The sequence below is a fragment of the Zeugodacus cucurbitae genome, chromosome 3 (genome assembly GCF_028554725.1).
Source record: "Zeugodacus cucurbitae isolate PBARC_wt_2022May chromosome 3, idZeuCucr1.2, whole genome shotgun sequence".
In the NCBI taxonomy this organism is placed as follows: Eukaryota; Metazoa; Arthropoda; class Insecta; order Diptera; family Tephritidae; genus Zeugodacus; species Zeugodacus cucurbitae.
In genome coordinates this window covers 14,083,397-14,103,323 of record NC_071668.1, presented here as the reverse complement: position 1 = coordinate 14,103,323, position 19,927 = coordinate 14,083,397, and the positions used below count along the sequence as shown (strand labels likewise).

Below are 19,927 nucleotides of genomic sequence, written 5' to 3'. Positions count from 1 at the left end.
AAAATTTATTTAATATAACTTCAGTTTAATGAAAACTATTGTAAACTGGCAACTTTATTTCCAATTGGAATCCAACTGGAAAGCATAGCGTCGGCTGTCAGTTTGGGCCGCTATTTGAATGCATCAAGTGCATTCTATTCGCGTAAAATTATTTTAAATTTGAATTTAATTTCTGCAATGCGCTATGGAGTCCAAAACTACGCTGGTGCATTGGTTTCGCAAAGGGCTACGTGTACACGATAATCCTGCATTAGCGCTTGTATTCTTTAAAGCCCTGAGTCAACCGACAAAATATTGTGTGCGCCCGATTTTTATTCTCGATACTGCGTTGTTGGAATGGTTGCGCGTAGGCGCGAATCGTTGGCGTTTTCTCCAGCAAACACTAGCAGATTTGGATGCAAATTTGCGTGAACTCAATACGCAATTGTATGTGGTACGCGGCACGCCAACTACAGTTTTTCCACGTATCTTTAAGGTGTGGCGTGTTGGTTTGCTAACATACGAAACGGATATTGAACCATACGCGCTGAAACGCGATGCAGAGGTGGAACGTTTGGCTAAGGAAGCGGGCGTAAAAGTGGATACATTTTGCTCACATACTATATATAATCCAGATTTAGTGATACAACGTAATGGTGGTAATGTGCCACTAACGTATCAGAAATTTTTAAGCGTTGTCGAAAAAATCAGTGTGCCGTTGCCGGTGGCGAAGCCGGCGCCATTGGTAGTTGAACAAAAGCCACCAAAGGATACAATGGAGCAAGAAAACAGCAACTGCTACGCATATCCGACATTAGATGAACTTGTTAAGCGTCCACAGGAGTTGGGCGAAAACAAATTTCTGGGCGGTAAGTATTTGTATTACATGAAAGTACTTGCTAATTTGTTACATTTTTACTTGCAGGCGAGACGGAAGGTTTACGTCGCTTGGCTGCCTCGCTTAGCAACGAATCGTGGGTTGCCGCCTTTGAAAAACCCAATACCTCGCCGAATTCGCTTGAAGCCAGCACCACTGTGCTTAGTCCTTACCTAAAGTTTGGTTGCCTTAGCGCGCGTTTATTTCATCAGCGTTTAATGGAGATACTAAAGCGTCAAACAAAACATACCAAACCGCCCGTTTCATTGCTGGGACAACTGTTATGGCGTGAATTTTACTACACAGCCGCCGCGTCAGAGCCTAATTTCGATCGCATGTTAGGCAATAAATTCTGCATGCAAATACCATGGGAAGTAAATGAAGCGCATTTGTCAGCTTGGACGCATGGGCGCACCGGTTACCCATTCATCGACGCTATAATGCGCCAATTGCGTCAAGAGGGTTGGATACACCATTTAGCGCGTCATGCTGTTGCTTGCTTTCTAACGCGTGGCGATTTGTGGATCTCTTGGGAGGAGGGACAGAAAGTATTCGAAGAATTGCTGCTCGATCAGGATTGGGCATTGAATGCGGGCAATTGGATGTGGCTTTCAGCATCGGCATTCTTTTACCAATATTTTCGCGTCTACAGTCCCGTTGCTTTCGGCAAGAAAACCGATCCAACTGGCGCTTACATAAGAAAATATGTACCTGAACTTGCCAAATATCCAGCTGGTTGTATTTATGAGCCCTGGAAGGCAACTTTGAGCGCACAACGCGAATATGGTTGTGTGTTGGGCAAAGATTATCCACAACGCATAGTGAAACATGAAATAGTGCACAAAGAGAATATCAAACGCATGACCGCGGCCTACAAAATCAATCGCGAAGTGAAGGAGTGCAAAAGTCAAAGTGACGCAAGTGGAAAGGACAAACGTAAAAAGGTAGGCAGTAGCGCACAGTTGACGAAGAAGCGACGTACCCACGACTAACGGCGTAGTTTATATATATTCTAGTAGTATATAGTGTGTTACGTAGTTATAAGTTGCTATATCTCATAGCTTTGTTGAGTTTATTAAATAATATTATAGTTTATGAAAAGACATCACCAATGACATGATATTTACAAAATGACATAAAAATTTGAAAAAAAAAAAAAATCATACAATATTCTACTCAAGTTATATTACTTCTCATAAACGCAAATTTGCATATCGTCCGCTTTGTCCTTATCAGCTGCATCCAAGCGGTAGCGATAAGTGCTCTCGCGCAGCATGCGCTTGGGCATAATGATTTTGATGCCTTTGAATTCGAAAACGTTATTTCGGTCCTTCGGTATCGGCGGCAATTTGAAGCGCTCATCATCACCGTAGGCATCGATGTCGACTGTGCCTTGCTTCTTCTCCTGCTCATTGGCGAAGGCATCAATATCTACCGGGGCTTCGCATATGTATTCTACATCACTGGCATCGTTCGTAGTTTTCGTAATTGTTGGACTTGCGCTTGCAGCCTCCACTGTTTTCTCGACACTTGTTTGGTTTTCAAGAGCAATTGTTTCTTTAGTTGCTTCCTGGGTGTCTATTACTTCCTCGGCGTCTATTACTGTCTGCTGTTGGGGCATTATAGCCACTGCCACTGCCTCGGCGGCCATTGGCACGGCTTTTGTAACCTCATCAGCGACTGGTTTAGCTTCTTCTGCTGTTTCTTCCGCTGCTTCTTCCTCTGTGGTTGTCTGCGGTAATATTAATTCCGGCTGTTCATACATCATATCGTCGCCGTAACCATCAATATTAACAACCGTCGGCATTGTGCGTACCAAAGGCAACACTGTGTTGTGGTCCACATTATTCGACTGTTTGGCTTCGTTAATGCGATCCACCAGATCCATATGTTCCATGCGGTCTTCGAAGTCCATACGTCCATAGCCGCTATCTATGTCCACAATTGTCATTTCGGGTAGCTTATTCTCTTTCATTGCGGGCGGTTTACCCTCATCTATAGTCGCATTATCATTAACATCATTATTATTAATATCCTTGGGTGCACTGTCGTTTGTCGTTTTCTCGAAGACATGTACCGTTTCGTTCGGTAATGGCAGTTCGCGATGTCCGAAGTTCGGATTTGGCGCTGTGGTGGATATTACACGCTTCAGCGTTGTTATTGTGCTGGCCAGTCGATGTGGTTGTATCCAGATCTTTGCCGCGTAGCTTAAACGTGACATTTTCTTTGATTCGCAGTTGATATTTTAAAAAATATATTCAAATCTATGGTATACTGTTGACGTTTATTAGACGGTCTGCTGTCTTTTTTATTTTTATTTATGCCGTTAAATTAAATGCACTTCTTCTTCGCAATAACACTAACTGTAAATTTATATATCTATGCTCAAGTATATATTTAAATGAACGTTTGGAGTGTAGCTACGATTTTGTGCAAACTTCATTAAAAAAGAAATAATTTTTCTTTAACATTAAATGCTTAAAAAAGAGAAAAGTAATTCTTTCAAGGTAGTTTATTCCAAAAGAATTACTTGGGAGGTCCACAACCACAATCGGTTCTAGTTAAACTTAACGGTACCAGATATTCATGTGTCATAGGACGTAAAATCGGGACCTTTACTCAAAATACATATCGACTGTGTACTTTGACCTTTGGAATGTTTCTTGGCTTTATCTGACTAGACACTCGATGAGATACTTACTTTAATGGTACGTTTATCAAAGAGTTTGATGATGATTGTAGCTTCTCAGTCAGTCAACCTCAAAATAGTTTTTAAGAATGCTGGTAAGATGACAGTCTTTGATCGGATATAAATCAGAGTTCGCTCTGGATTCGAAGACCCGACTTGATCCTCTACTGATCGCCAAGGTCAATCTTATCTCAGATCAAAATTGAGTTCATGCAGTATTGCAGGCCGCATTTTATATATCCGACCCAATTGGACCAACTCAAAGTGGTACACACTGTCTTGAGTAAGTGTTGATGCTGTTGTTGTTGTAACGATTACCCAGCCCTGCTGGAACGGAAAGCACAAGTCTAGTTGTCGGTGAGGTCATCTAACGGTAGGCCCAGGAAACATGCTGTTTTGATGGGTTCGGAGGAAAGGGGTGTCAGATGAGTTGGGTTCGTTGGGCATGCTTGCTGCGGGACATATATTCTGTATGTCGGGCTTCAGTCTGGATATGTAGGAGTTTAACTTGCTACAATATCCAGAACGAAGTTGCGCAAAGGTCACTCTGGTTTCAAGGTCTTTGTCTGCTATGGTTGGTGGTTTCACTCCAAGGACGCCATTCACTGGGAGAGAGACAAGGAAGGTGTTAGTGGTTTCTCAGTGAATGTGAATTAAATCGTGTCTGAAGCTGTCCGTTGATCTTTTACTTTAGCTTCTTGACAATCAGAAACTACCTCTTTACTTTCCTCATAAGCTACGCAGAGCTCCTTAGCTTTTAGCTTGGTATATTCGATTTTATCAATGCATGAGAACCTCTATGGAACCTTTATTTCTCGAGTGTCTTCATCCAAGATTCCTTAGAAGATAGTGGGATGGCTATGATGACCGTTTGCGATGGACCATTTTTATCCGTAAAAAAACTGTCAACATCGAAAACATTCCACAAAATTATTTGGAGAATGTTTTACAACAACAACATGGCAGTGCCGAAAGCTATACTGGAGAAATTTATAAAAAGAAAGAATACCGCAAACTCGTGAGAAATGTGTCTCAGTAGCTGCAAGCGATTTTTTTAACTTTTTTTAACTTGAGACCACAGAATGGGATCTTATTTGGCATTAAAGAAATGGTTATCCAATTCTCATGCCCAATATGCGTTAAAACACACCATCAAAATTTGATATTTGCAATAACCAAGCCTATACTGACTTAAACCGAGGCATCTCATTGTTGTCAAACCGCAAGCCAGTTATAACAGTAAATGCATGCGTGTGTTGAGAAAATTCTATCTCACGACGCAATGCTCAAATCAGCTTAATATAATCGCCAAGAATAATAATTTCCCACATTACCATGCCGTTACACCAGCACATAAACACACATACATACTTACATACATACATACATACACACATTCATATATATTTGTAATCATACAACCTAGAGCTTTAGACAACCAACGGCAGCGACAATCCAAACACTCGGGCGACAATCGCAAACCAGTAAGTGATTGTGCTCAGTTCTAGCGTACAGCTGCAGCAACAAAAATGCAACACTGCATTTCAGAGGAAAATCAATTAACACAACGTTACTTCATATATGTATGTGTGTATGTATGTTAAGTATGGTATGCCGAATGGTAACCGACCGTTGAGTTGGTATGCCTCGAGGCTTACGTGGTGACACAAATAACAATGGCCCATGGGCTACGGCGAATATGAGAGGTAAACCAAATAAACAACTTGTTGTTGCATAAGCACAGGCGTTAACACGTTTACATACCTAGCGCAAGAGGTGAGGTGTGGTGAGGTGGGTTGAGGGGATACAGGAAAGGAATTGTTGCAGCTTCACGGCTGTCCAATCAACCTAATAATTATCAATTTCTTGTTTAATCCATACAAAGCAGCGTCGTGGCTTGGTATGGCTGAGTGTGTGTGGGTGTATGTATGTATGTATTTTAGTTAGTTATTTGGAGGTGTTGTAATTTAGTTTGCCAGTAAATGCTGTGCATTTTCTAATTTCCTCAATAGTTGTGCAAATATTTGTTCGACACCCAAATGCTGCTGTTGATACATGTGCTTCGGGGGATAGTATGGAATTAGTCCTATATCGGCTTTGTAGTTTGATTTAGATACTGAAGAAGCTTTCGTTAAGTCTTTTAATCGGATAGAGTACATATTTGGAGACTCTATAGTAAGCAATTACTTCCTTATCTACACACGAGGTTAATGCCTTCCTTCAAATTATATCCGGAGTGAGGTTAGGTTAGGTTTGGTGACGATAGTTTGCTCGCACTGGATTGTTCTGAAACGTAGCTTCGGACTGAAAATGAATGAGAAATGAGACAATGAAAGGTTTTGTATGATGAAATGACCTGATCTGAAATTATAGTCCAATGTCGTATTCTCCTTAAAGACCTATTCTCCTAAAATGCATATGAGGATGATCAATGAAAAACCAGTTTATCTACAATGATAGCCGGTTCCAACTACGAAATTGTCTCGAATTTTAATTCAATATACGAGGTGGTCCTATAAATTCTTAGTCTCAGCACCCTGTGATTGCACGAGGAGTAGACTATAGTACTTTCTTGTAGTACATTTTCGTAGAATGCTACTGTCAAATCGGATTCGTTTGTTTTTTGTTCTGTTTGACTGTAGACAAGTCGGGCCCCGACTTTCAGACTAATGAAGAACAAAACCAGTCGGTGATTAAAGATTTGTTTTTGAAAGGGAGAGCGCGAAGAGAAATCAAAAAGTGCTTCGATTTTATATACAGTAACTATTCTTCATAGATGACGATCGTAATAAATTGGTTTCAGAGGTCACATGTCAGTTTTGGATGAGTAACGGCGCTTGAAAACAGTTACCACGGGTGGTATGGATCCACTAGTACATAGCAGTGAACAATGGACTGGGACCTTTACCACGAATCCACTCCGATGAAACCGAAGACTGTCTTATCGGTCGGAAATCTACATCGACTATGAATTATTGGACTGAGTAGGCTCCAAACGGACATATTTGGCCACGAAATAAGTGTTTTTCTACCATGACAACGTAGCGGCTAACACTTCCGTCGTCCAAATCGATCGGATTAGGCCCCATCAAACAAACTACAGCCCTATCGATCCGCGGGACTTCTATTTGGAAAACTTTTAAAAGTCCCTCTGCAGGCAGTAATTCAAGTCGAATAAAGGAGGTTATCGCTCCCTCAGAGACCTACTTTACAAATTTGCAGAGATAATATTTATGAGAGGGGTTAAACAACTCGGAACATTAGGTCCAATTTCCATTTTCTTCAGCTGATAAGCTAAATACTTATCGGCCTGTCATTAAATACAACATTAAGTACTCAAGTCGATTATATGATTTACAGTCCGAAAAGAGAGTAGAATAGAAATCCTTTCTGAATACTACTGATATTTGGGAAATCTTTTTGAAAAGGTATCGAAATCAATATCAAAATCTTTTATTCAGCGCCACCCGAAATCAGTCCCACCTTATTTGTTGCTGCCCAGTTTTCCTAATGTAAAGTTATGTATATGAAGGTACACCTGTAACACCAAACTACTAAATATGTATGTTTCTGTTGCTATTTCATAACTGTTACTGCATTGCATTAATTATTATTAGATTTCGTTGACAAATCATATGCTGCTGCAAGCACAAGCTGCTAAGCATGCCTGACAATAATTCGAAATTATTTATACTTGTAACTGTATATACACTACACTGTAGTAACATGCTCTTGTTGCTGTCGAAGTGTGTGCCGAGTGTTTTTATCGTCGTATGTTTGCATATTTTAAGGCGAGTTAGCATAATTTTAGGCGCACAAGCATGCTACTTTATGTTTATTCATATTACAGGCATGTATGGATGTACATATGTGTGGCATTTGGTGAAATGAATTCAACTGAACAGATGTAAATAACTTAAATTATTTATATTTGTGCTTAGATATATATGTATGTACATACATACATATTTACATATAATGTATTTATGCCACAATATTTATGTGTCAATGTGGTAAACTTTTGTTGTCATTTACATTTTACACTCGACTTGTGATTGTCATCACAACACGAACACACACACAAATATTTACATTTATTATATGTTATACATACGAGGAGTACTCCTGTTTATTTACTCAAACACATTGAAGCCAACTCTCATATGAGGTTCCACTAATATTTCACTTAAATTTTACCTGCGAAAATTAGTTGAAATTGCAATTAAGAGTTGTATTAGCGCCTGAATGTATGCTATGAGAATATTTGGTGCTTAGAACTGGTCCGAACCAGTGCTAAGCCTCCAGCAATTCTTTCTTCCTTGCAATATAGATCACGGGCATACCTCCAGGGTATTTGAAACCCCAAGTCTTTTGTGATGGCAAACATTTCTGGGTATAGATAAGATAGATATATCTTTATGAATCGAGGAAATCCCTCACACTACCATGTCCTCTCTGAACCATACTGTGGTCTTGATAAAGTTCTTTTGCAATAGTCATTTTACTCCTACTAGAGTTCTTAAGCAGTTTCTTTTAAATTTCAATAATTTCTGTGCGGCCCTTATTCCATTCAGGCCAAGTTTGTTTGCTTGTTGAGCACGTCAGATATTGTTTCCACCGAGACTCGGCTATGTCGATGACGTATTTGTCGATTAAATATCTACAAGTGGTCATAAGAATATACATATATTTCCACATTATCAGAATTAATTTGGTGGTACCTAAGCTGGCTATCTCATCCGCTTCACAGTTTCCTGGAATGTCACTGTGTCCTGGAACCCATTTCAGGTTTATCGTGAAATAGTCAGTGGGCCTCATTTATAGGGCTTTAAGACCTTCATGAATGTGACGGCTAATTTGGATACCAGTAAATTCGTTCGGTTGCCCGAACAAAGTCGAGTAGAAAGTGTCAGTAAGGAGTATGGAATTCGTACTAGTTCTCAGTCAGAGATAAGAACTTTTATCCTTTGGTCCTTTTTTAATTTGGTCCTTTTAATAATCCATGAAAAGTCCCGCCTTTCCAAGATCTAGGTTATTTTTGAATAACGTCGCGACTAGTGGATATAAAAGTAAAAAATCTCTGCATATTTGTAGTACGTTCAGGCGCTTTGTCCGGTCAGAGGGGTTATCCTGGCTTCACAAAGGATTGTCTCTCATAGTGTATTTCTCTCTGGGGAACGGCCGCACAATCATCAAATCATCTAACCTATAATCCAAAATTATGGATCCATTCACACAATAGTCTGTTTTACATAAGCCGAACGGACCCGAATATTTATGGTGTGGTGAATGACTGTCACCTCTGCAGTACATTCTCGTTTACATCTCAGTGTTCTGCTGTCGTTGAGAATACTCTGAGGTCCATACATATTCCACAGAGTATTTCTGTCGAGCACTTCAAGTGTCATTACTGAAGTCATTCACATCTGAATTAAATTTCTTAGTAAAACTAATAATTCACAATCGTTTGTCTCAAGTTTCTTGCTAGATGTCTATCGAAAGGAAATCTGCAGCTTAGAAGGCTTTGCTCCGTCCAAGGGAACTTAAGCTTGGCTTTTAATATAATATAATTCCTTGGGTCTAATTTGCATTACCATTTCCTATTTCAACTCGACAGATATACATAGGTACGGACCCAGATATGTTCCAGACCTTATCTATTCCGCGTCCTTTAGTTTGTTCGAAACCTCGGAACTTTTTTTTGGCTTTGCATATTTTCCTACGAATTCCAATTTCTTTATCCAGCGAGCTTTGCCGATATTTATTCTATTATGTCATTTAATTGATTTCGGCTTCCTCATGCTTCCTTACAAGCTTACATTTTTTGTAATAGACCCATACCAGCACATCTCCAAATACAGTTAACCAACACAGCGACTTTAGCTGAAGTGCAATAAATATCGCCATAGCACACTGCTAACTTCACAGAGTGTTTTTAAGTAAGACTCATACGGAAGGTTACAACAAAATATATGACAAAAGAACGCCAAAAGACACCGGTCGGCCGGCGAATGTCCTTGATGGCACAGTCACACACATTCGAGTGTTTGTATGTGTCTGACGGCATAGCGATGGATTATCTTAATGTTGTCCGCTCACCAACCGGCCATTAATATCGACTGACTACCGGCCGATTCGGTACGCTCCGTTGCCGCATCTCACACTTCAACCTTTTTTGTTTGTTGCCGTTAAGCTCCTTTGCCTTTTACCTTTGGCCAACACAGACTGGCCCAGCCCGGCGAGCTTTCATTACTTCCTGCGCGGCATAAATCACGTTTCACTGCGCCGTCACCGGAGTAGTTCGCTGTGTGCGTGTGTGCTCCTGTGCATTTTTTGATTTTCGTCCATTTCGAGAGTGCGCTTAATTCTGTGTATCCTTTGGTCGGTCGGTAAATTATCGTATGCTACCGTGCAAGTCGCTCGTATATTGGCAGCACATATAAATTGGTGCAGAAGGTGCATAAAATCATACGAAATTAGCAGCAGCTATAACATAGTGCCAAAAAGGGCTACTGGCCAACATTGTATTGTTTTTGTGCTTTTGTTCTTTTTTTTGCTTGGTGTCTCCGGCTATAAATTCTTAAATTCTCATACAATTGAGTGGCCTGTGGAAATTACTACTTTTGAATGTGTCAAGGTCGCTGCCAGTTGCGAACAGTGATTGATGAGTGACTTGATTTTTTAAAAGCTTAAAATCAAGTTTGTTAGTCGTCTTTCAACAAAATTATAAGAGCTTTATTTTCATACCAAATTTAAGGCTTGTAGAATTAATTTTTCCTCTCGACAGATAATACTCCTCGGCGATCAGTGACGGCTTTAAATCCAGGCATTTCTCGAAAGCTCCACACGATTAAGAAGAATGTTGTGCTGCAGGAATTATCCGACTTATAACATGTAAAAGAAAGTCTGATACTATTCTGACCATTCGATGACACTACTTCACCGTTCCCATGTGAATGGTTGTCCCTAGCCTGTATGGACACAAATTTTTGCTCGACATTCCAAAATGTTTTAACCTGTAAAAATGGTTCTTGATTCTTCCTTAAGTCGACAGAGTTTTGATGAATCTTTGTATGCTTGTAGGGTTGATTTTGATTTGAGACTTCAACTTGATGCGAGCCATGGCATAAAGATCGGGGCCGAATCAATATATATACTGGATCTGGTAAAGACCACATTGACAGATTAGTCCAATAGGTTAGGATAGGTTGTAAGGCTGTTTCCCAAAGGGAAAAATACGTAGAATTTAAAAGACAGTCTTTTATGAAGCCTGGATCCCCCCTAGATTAGTAATTAGTAGTCGACAAAGCACCCTGAACATACTACAAATCTGAAGATTTTTAACTTGTATATTCGCTATTTCGCGAGTTTGTTCGAAAAAGTAAGATTCAAGAAATCTTTTTCTTGATCTCGTGGATCCCGATGGGACAATGTTACTGATCCTACGATTAAGGAGAGGTAAGCTTTACTGAGGGCGAAGAGCTCGGTAGACCTCCCGCAGTTTACCTTAGGCCATAAGGTTCTTGCGACTGCGCAAGTGCTAGTGAGCCAGATTAGCCGAGGCCCATCTGTCCATTAGTAAACCGCAATAGGACAACGGTGCGCCTACATGCTTACATGCTACTAATAGTGAGTCTGACGTTCCTGACCTTACGAGCTCATCAGCCTTAGAATTTCCCGCGACTCCGCTGTGGCCAGGAACCCAGACTAATCTAATTATAATTAAAGTATAACGATGTCACCGACCGTGAAGAAAGGCATTCCTTAACCAACCTTGAGCTCATAGCCATTGAACTCAAGACTAGTATCGCCGCTCTACTATCCGAGTGGATTGTTGGTGCGCTTCGAAACAATATATCTGTCGCTTCCGAGTCCAATACATTATACATTATTTCGACTCGGTCAAAAATATCAAAGGAGAACTCTCCTAGCTACTCCAAAACAATGCTGCTTTTACTGTACACCTTCTCTTGGTAACACAATTTTGATTCTTGAAACAGATATTTTTTACTCACAGTTATATATTTTATTTATATCTTATACAAAAATCGTCTAGAATAGATTTATAAAGGAAATATATTTTCTATTTCTTTCAGATTAACGGTGATTTTGGAAGTTTAAAAAGTGTTTATTTAACTCAAGTGAAGTGAAGTGATTTTAAAAAGACTTGATAATGACTTTTGATAATGAAGCAGATAATAAAAGGCGAAATGAGCTAGCTGCTGTGGATATGCATCATTATATAATGGGTAAGTGCTACAAATAGTATTTCAATCAACATTACTTATATATTTTTTATTATATATTGTCTTTATTATTACTTATTTATACAATTTTTAACATAAACCCATTGAGAATTCCAAACAAATTGGCAGTGAATGAATGAAATCATGCTCACTACCTTCCTAGTTTTTTATGATTTTTATTATATATTGTCTTTATTATTACTTATTTATACAATTTTTAACATAAACCCATTGAGAATTCCAAACAAATTGGCAGTGAATGAATGAAATCATGCTCACTACCTTCCTAGTTTTTTTATGATTTCCCCCACTTAAAGCTTATACATTCCCCTCTCTTTTGCACACATACAATAACACGGACAACATTGCATTCATATCTTCGGTAGCCAATAACGCCTTGAAGTAGGCTACATAAATTGCACTTTGTCATTGTGTAATGAAAAATTCCAGCAAAATGCGTTAATAAAAGAGAGAAAAAATGCATTTGTAAAATTGCTGGCGAACACTTGGGACATTTTTCTGCGAAAATTCCCAACGACGGTGTGCGAGATGTATGTACATAATTCTCACAGTTGAAAGTAAATATAAGTTATTTATATACTCGCTCTGTGCGAGATTATATTTTTTCATCTTCACTTAAGTCAGCGTATATCTATGTTTATTGTATGAGTGTGTACTCGTAATTGCCATTGGCAATCGATAGCAATTCACAAATATTTCAATGCCGCACACACACATAACGGCAGTCATATTAAAGTGACCTTGTATAATAAATTGTGGATTGCAAGAATGTGCAAGGGGAGATTTATGAAATTGTAGAAATTGAAAAATTGTTTTTTTTTTGTAAAATAACAGAAACGGATGATTTAAGATTTTGCAAATAATCGTAGACATTTTTACGAACGGGTTATTATATCATTGAATACGGTAATCCTGGGCCACATTTATTATACTTCTGTTTTTACTAACTAGTCTTCTAAAGAGATTAGCAAGACAACCTGGACAACCTTTAAATGAAACTTTAAACTCACCTATTATTGAAGACTTTCCTTGCTCTGCCGAAGTCTATTAGGCTCTTGTAGGAAAGCTGTTATTTTATACAAATCTCCAGCTACTTTAGTATTCATATCATAGGTGCCGCTCTCGGCTTTCGCTAAACGGGTTTCTCTCGAAAGAGGGATCGAATATTGTTACGGCGTAGTAGTGCATCTTCCGAATCAATACACCACGGGACCGTCGAAACTGTAGATCCTTTAAATTCCAATATCTGCTTTTCAATCACGTTTAGGCCATTATTTTGCGGTATAATGCAACATAAATTGTAGATTGGGGACTAGTATTGGGCCTAGGGCGGCCGATAATAGGAGAGTTGCGACACTACTTCTCTAGAACACACATTAAAAGGCTCTAAAGCTTACTGGGAAAGAAACCTCAGTCTCAGTCTATCCTTATAATGGGAACAGGTCGGAACTTCGCTGTCTTCTTGAGTTTTAGGTTATGTGGTTGTCAAAACGACGAACCTAGGCCTTTTGGAGGCCCATTGTGACACCACTGGGACAGTGATCCCTCACACTATAGAGTCATCTTTGAACCACCCTGTGGTCTTAATAAAAAAAGTTCTTAAAAAAGTTCACACAATTTGATATGAGCAACTTCACCCACATCCTCGAGACAATCGCGTCCAATAGTTGCGATTCTTTTCCTATACAGAGCCTTACATCCACATAGAAGGTGTGTAATCGTTTCTTACAAGGTAACCCCAGTCTGCTGGCGTGTCTACCAATCCAACAGTGTCCCGTTAACACCCCTACAAGGGTTCTTGTGTCATTCCTCTTTCAATAAATGACATGTGCGGCTCTTATTCCACTCAGACCATGTTTATCTATTAGATATCTGCACGTTGCCAGAGGTATATAAATTCCCTCTTTATTAGCATCCAACTGCAGTGTTGTGCCCAATTCTTTGTTGTACTTGAGTTTTACTGCTGGGCCTCACGTGAGCTTGGTGGGCTCTGGCTGGAGATATATTGTAAGGGTTATAGTGAATTATTTTTCTCAATTTAAGGGATTCAATTGTTCAATTGGTGCCCAAGCGGTCTTATCCGAATCCAGTTGCAAATGTTGCTTGGAAGAATACGAGGTAGAACAATCTCAAAACATTATTCTTGGACTACCCGCATACACCTTTGATCTCACACTTCTAGACATCCGGGTGGGGATAAAAATAAAACAGCTGTGAAGATTTGCGCTTTCTCGATGCATGTGACCCAGTTATAAGATTTTTCGGTCTTCATAATGGACTATATTTAGTAATCTGAACCAGATGGGGTATCCAGACCTACATTAGGATCAGTCATAGAACTTGGCTCTTTGACTCTATGCTTATTTTGACTTTTCTGGTTCTAGAAAGGCGTTAAGGAGATCCGTGAATGTTTCTAATCATTTCCTTTCTGTTCAATGCCCACTTATTATGTGTTGGTTGAAAGCTCGACGATTATTTGTAAGACCCTGGGTATAGTTTCTCTCTGATTTTATATTTTATGATGGTTAAAACTGGATCCTTTGATTTTAATTTTAATTTAATTATTTTTTTGTTTCCTTTATTGAGAACTTATATTTCGGGAGTTTTTTAATTGAATCCTACTCTGAGTGCAGTCATGGTTGCATTTGGGTGCACTCAGTGTTGCATCGGTAAAGACAAGCTATATTATTTAAATCATGTTATCACCTTCGATGCATTTAGAGTGTTGTATCATATCATTCGTCCTTCAAATGAATTTCACTTTCGCACATTTAAATTTTATTACACTTTTCTCATAATTTCACTTACCATATGTAGTTACGTATAACGTACTTCACGTGTGTGACATTTATTTAATTTACACTGAGCTCTCGGAGTCATCATCATCAACATCATCGCCGTTGTAATTATGAGCGAATGAAATTTTTAAGAGTCATCTCAAAGGAACCTGAACACTTTTTATTATAAATTGAATTACACGAAAAGCAGTGAAACTCACGCACGCACACATGCATCAGCACACACACAGACACGCAGCAAACCTCAATGAAATTACACCCTTTGTGTGCATTAGATGCCGTAAGCGCCTCAACGTGTCTGAGCAACTCACATTTTGCGGTTCCATTTCGACGTGCCACAAAGTGTAGTTGTGTGATTTGGTTTTTTTTTGTTGTTGTTGTTTTATTTTATTTTTTTATTTTTATGTACTAGATGTACTTGTTTTCACTTTATTTCGTTTGTTTTTTCGTTGTTTCACTCATGTGAGCGGTGTGCGTGGAAGGGGTGTGGGACGAGCGGGGTAAATGTGAAATTCGCACATTTAAATCGTTTGGAAATGTTCCCCAGGGAGTTGTTAGCTTGCTTGTGTGAGTTGGCGAAATTCAAAAGAATGCCGAACTACAAAAGCGCAAGGTATACTTCTGTGCGCCACCTGCCCGTGGATATTGCTGCAGTCCACAGCTCGCAGTGGCAGCGCTTAAACAAATACCGAAATGGCTAAATGCAATTGAAGCTTTAAAGTTGTACTTATTTGCATGTGTTGGTGTGTGTGTGTGTGTGTGTGTATTTCTTTGTGTTTGTAGAATAAACATTTTAGTTAGCGCAGCGTGGCAATGTGCGAGTCAGACTGCTACTAACTGCCAGTGTTTCGCACTAAACTCAGTCTCGGTGCAAATACTTGAAGCGGTAGCAGGTTTTATATGCCGATTTGCTAAACAGCGTTGCCAGTTGGTTTGCATATGAATATATATATACAGAAATATATACGTATGTATGTATATATAAGAAAATATAAATATGAGAGAAATGAAATAACAAATTTAGTATTTTAAAGCATATATGTACGTATGTAACATTGCATATTCACATATGTATATATATTTTGTTGTTTTAAGGACATACATAGTATACGAGGACTGCTTGATATGTCAGTGTCTTTATGTAAAAAACAACTTTTTCAGGAATCATTACTATAACTATTACCAGTTATATTTTATATGCTCACAAATAATATACTCTTTAAAAATCGTCAAAATCACGTCGACCAAAATCTTTTAGAATCTACTTTTATAGGCTGGAACCCATGAAATATTCATAGTGTTCGATGTTAACCTAATGTTGTCGTTGTTGCGGCTTAAAATATTCCCCAAATAATTTTGAGGAATGCTGCCGATTTGACAATCCTTGGACAGATATAAGTACGGGTCCGTTCCGGTTACGTAGAACCGACTGTCGGAACGGATTTTAACCTAATCAAAACCATTGGTGTCAGAATCATTGAGTTTGTTTTGGATGAATAGATGATTTTTTTGATTACTTGCTACAAACCCCACCAGATTTGAAAAAAAGGTCAGTAAAGGCTTCTGAATCAGAAAACCAGGAAGTTCAACAGATATCCGTTGTTAGGTTTTTCCCTAAGAATAAAGGAATCTTCGGAAATTCTTCAATAATCAAAGGCTAAATAGTAGCCGACGGTCTTTCTACGGAACTATATGACCTCGAAGGTCTTATGTTATGGTCGGACTGTAGCTTCTATATCAGACAATTCTCTTGGATCACTTAATTTCGGATCGTGTAAATATCGGGAGATTAAAGAGGAATCTGCTGAAACCACGCAAGTATGGACAATTGCTCAGCTCGGAAATGGACCCATTCTAGTTCAGAGAGGTTGACCTGTTTTCGCTATGTTTTAGCCTATAGCCCTACATATAGTGGATCTTGATTCAAATGAAAGCGATATGAAAGAGTTTTAATGGTACGGTCAGTGAGTACCGGGCTAAAAAAATTAACAAAATATACATTTAGAAACTCATATATAGGTTTAAGGAAGTAAAGAGTTTCAGACTTCACAGATTTCCTAAATCTAAATACTTATGAAAGTCGTCCGTTGTAGTATAATATTTCATATAAAGATCGTAAAATATTAACGACTTTTCTGTACCTTCATATAAATTACTTTTTGTAAGAGATCGTGTTTATCCTTCAAACTATATACGGCTAACTACATCTTCTTTCATACTCCGGCTTCTATAGATAATAACTTAGTCTTTAGAATTTTCTATTTTTGGTTGATAAAAGCAATGTCTTTTACGGTATTGATGGCAAGGCTCTACCTACACGTAAAGTTGTGATTACCTTGAGTTATTTTGAGGATATCATGGACGATTGTTCGATAGTCACGTTCTTCAAGCTTTTCCGATAATGAAAAATTTTGCTCCAAACGTCGAATGTCGACTATTTCGTCTGTTTTTGACATTAAAACCTTTGACGAAGTCTATTTCGAAATTTTTACCTTTCCAATGGTGGTAAAAGTTGAATTAAAAACTTCGGTTTAAGTGAAATTATGACGATTTTATGAGTTCGGACCGCAGTTGCTGGCTGTTTTTGAGAAAAGGCAAATTTGGTTATTGGCGATATTTGTTTTGAAGTTATTAAGAGCAATCATCAAAACCATCTGATCTAATCCAACCAACCTCGTTAATATCAACAAACCTACGTATGTGATTTCATTGCTTCGAAACAAAAGTCCTCTGTCAACCGTTGATTTGAGCAAATGAATGGATTTTATGTTTGAAATAACAACGAAAAAAAATACAAAAAAAGTTGGATGAAAGTCTAAAATCTCCTGTCACAACATAAGCGGATATGAAAGTTATTTTTACGCAAGAAATTGCTTGGTTGGGTGTGTGCTTTAGCTGTTTGAAATTATATTTTAATTTTTAAAAATTGTGACAGCAGTTATTTAAACAGTTTAATAAACAACAAACTGTCAGTTAATTTTTGGAAATGTCTTTTTTTTGGTTAGAGAAAATATATTTCCATTTTATTTAATTGCAAACATCTCCCTTCCGCCTTTTTGTCTTTTGAATTTCGCGGCTATGTATAAAGCGCTACAGAGCTCGTATCTGGCAATACTATACATCTTTGAAAGGTCTTGACATAACCTATAAAACGACGCTATGCATGATTAGTTTGGATATTGCGATCAACAGTTATAGACGTGTAAACATGGTGTTCACTAACGCCGAAATTCGCGCTATTTTAAAGTTTTCCTTCGTTAAAGGCAAATCCGCTAGAGAAACGTTCCGTGGGATTAATGGTGTTTTAGCGGATGGTACTCTATCACTTCGAACTGCGGAGGAATGGTTTCGACGATTCAGAGCGGTTGAAAACGACACCATGGATAAGCCAGCCGGCGGAAGATCCGTGACGACGAATACCGATCAAATCATGGAAAACATCGAGTTAGACCGCCATGTGGCATCTCGTGACATCGCCCAGGAGATGGGAGTTAGTCACCAAACCATTTAAACCATCTGCAGAAGGTTGGATACACAAAAAAGCTTGATGTTTCGGTGCCGCATGATTTGACGCAAAAAAACCTTCTGGACCGAATCAATGCCTGCGATATGCTGCTGAAACGGAACGAACTCGACCCATTTTTGAAGCGGATGATTACTGGCGACGAAAAATGGATCACATACGACAATATCATGCCAAAACGGTCGTGGTCGAAGGCCGGTGAATCGTCCCAAACAGTGGCCAAGCCGGGATTGACGGCCAGGAAGGTTTTGCTGTGTGTTTGGTGGGATTGGAAAGGAATCATGCACTATGTCCAGACGCTTAATTTTACCATCTACTGCGAACAACGGGACCGCTTGAAGCAGACGATCGACCAGAAGCGTCCACAACGCCAGACCACACACTTCGTTGATGACTCGTCAGAAGCTACGGGAGCTCGGATGGGAGGTTTTATCGCATCCACCATATAGCCGGGACATAGCGCCAAGTGAATAATTTAGTTTTCATAAATGACCTCGAGAAAATAAATGAAATATATCCATGAGAGAGTAATACAGCAGTTATTTTGGCAGATTCGGGTAGTTTTGGTTGTATACAATTATTCACTTAGATTCATAGATTGGATCAAAAACCCATCAATTAAGGTCTCGTGGTTTTCTGTTCATAATTGAATGTTGTTTAATGATAAATTGTCTTTCTTTCCTTAAAAATAGGTATGGCGTATAATCCATCAAAATTCTTTTTTCGAGACCATATGCAATTCTGAAATTTCGGGATCAGTAAATTATAATTTTGCATTTCACGATAGCGCAGTAAAAGTATTTATTTACAAAAATTGTTGAAAAACTCCTTCTTTGCTGAGCTCAATGAGCTTCCTGTGCCCTTAAGTTTAAAGTTTTTAAATAAAATAAAAAATAAACAAGTAAGGAAGGGCTAAGTTCGGGTCTTACCGAAGATTTTATACTCTCGCAATTTATTTATTTAACTTTATTTATATTATATAATACACAATTTGACCCACATATTCGTCATATATATTGTATAAAGTCCATTGAAAGTTGGAAACCATAATATTAGGTTAGAAGCACCGAGGTCCTCGTGTTCGATATATGGGTCCTTGAAAACCTAAGGTCCGATTTCGGATTTCGACATGGTTTTTGTGCAAAGTTCTGCACCGATATCTTCACTAGTACTTACTTTATATATTGTAAAGTAAACGATTCAGATTGTCTTCAAAGTTCTGGTATATAGGAAGTAGGCGTGGTTGTGAAGCGATTTGGCCTATTTTCACAACATATCATTGGGATGTAAGGAAACTATTACAAACCAAGTTTCATTGAAATCGGTCGAGTAGTTCCTGAGATATGGTTTTTGACCCATAAGTGGGCGACGCCACGCCCATTTTCCATTTTGTAAAAAAAATCTGAGTGTAGCTTTCATCTGCCATTTCTTATGTGAAATTTAGTGTTTCTGACGTTTTTGGTTAGTGAGTTAACGCACTTTTAGTCATTTTCAACCTAACCTTTGTATGGGAGGGGGTCGTGGTTATTATCCGATTTCTGTCATTTTTGGACTGTATAAGGAAATGGCTAAAAAAACGACTGCAGAAAGTTTGGTTTATATAGCTCTTTTGGTTTGCGAGATATGTACAAAAAACTTAGTAGGGGGCGGGGCCACGCCCACTTCCACAAAAAAATTACATCCAAATATGCCCCTTCATAGTGCGATCCTTCATACCAAATTTTATTTCCATAGCTTTATTTATGGCTTAGTTATGACACTTTATGTGTTTTCGGTTTTCGCCATTTTGTGGGC

The 19,927-nt window shown here is 38.7% G+C and overlaps 2 protein-coding genes across 2 annotated transcripts in view; one reads left to right on the top strand and one right to left on the bottom strand.

Moving 5' to 3' along the window:
• LOC105216588 (cryptochrome-2) overlaps positions 1-19,927 on the top strand; it is a 108,566-nt gene that overhangs the window by 213 nt on the left and 88,426 nt on the right. The window contains exons 2-4 of the mRNA XM_054228000.1: positions 25-848; positions 905-1,800; positions 11,642-11,794. Coding sequence (XP_054083975.1) covers positions 185-848; positions 905-1,800; positions 11,642-11,695 — 1,614 coding nt within the window. The 5' untranslated portion in view covers positions 25-184 and the 3' untranslated portion in view covers positions 11,696-11,794. The remainder of the gene's footprint in view (positions 1-24; positions 849-904; positions 1,801-11,641; positions 11,795-19,927) is intronic.
• On the bottom strand, positions 1,880-3,317 carry LOC105216589 (uncharacterized). Its single transcript, XM_011191170.3, has one exon. The coding sequence runs from the start codon at positions 3,075-3,077 to the stop codon at positions 2,043-2,045; it is 1,035 nt and encodes a 344-aa protein (XP_011189472.1). The 5' UTR covers positions 3,078-3,317; the 3' UTR covers positions 1,880-2,042.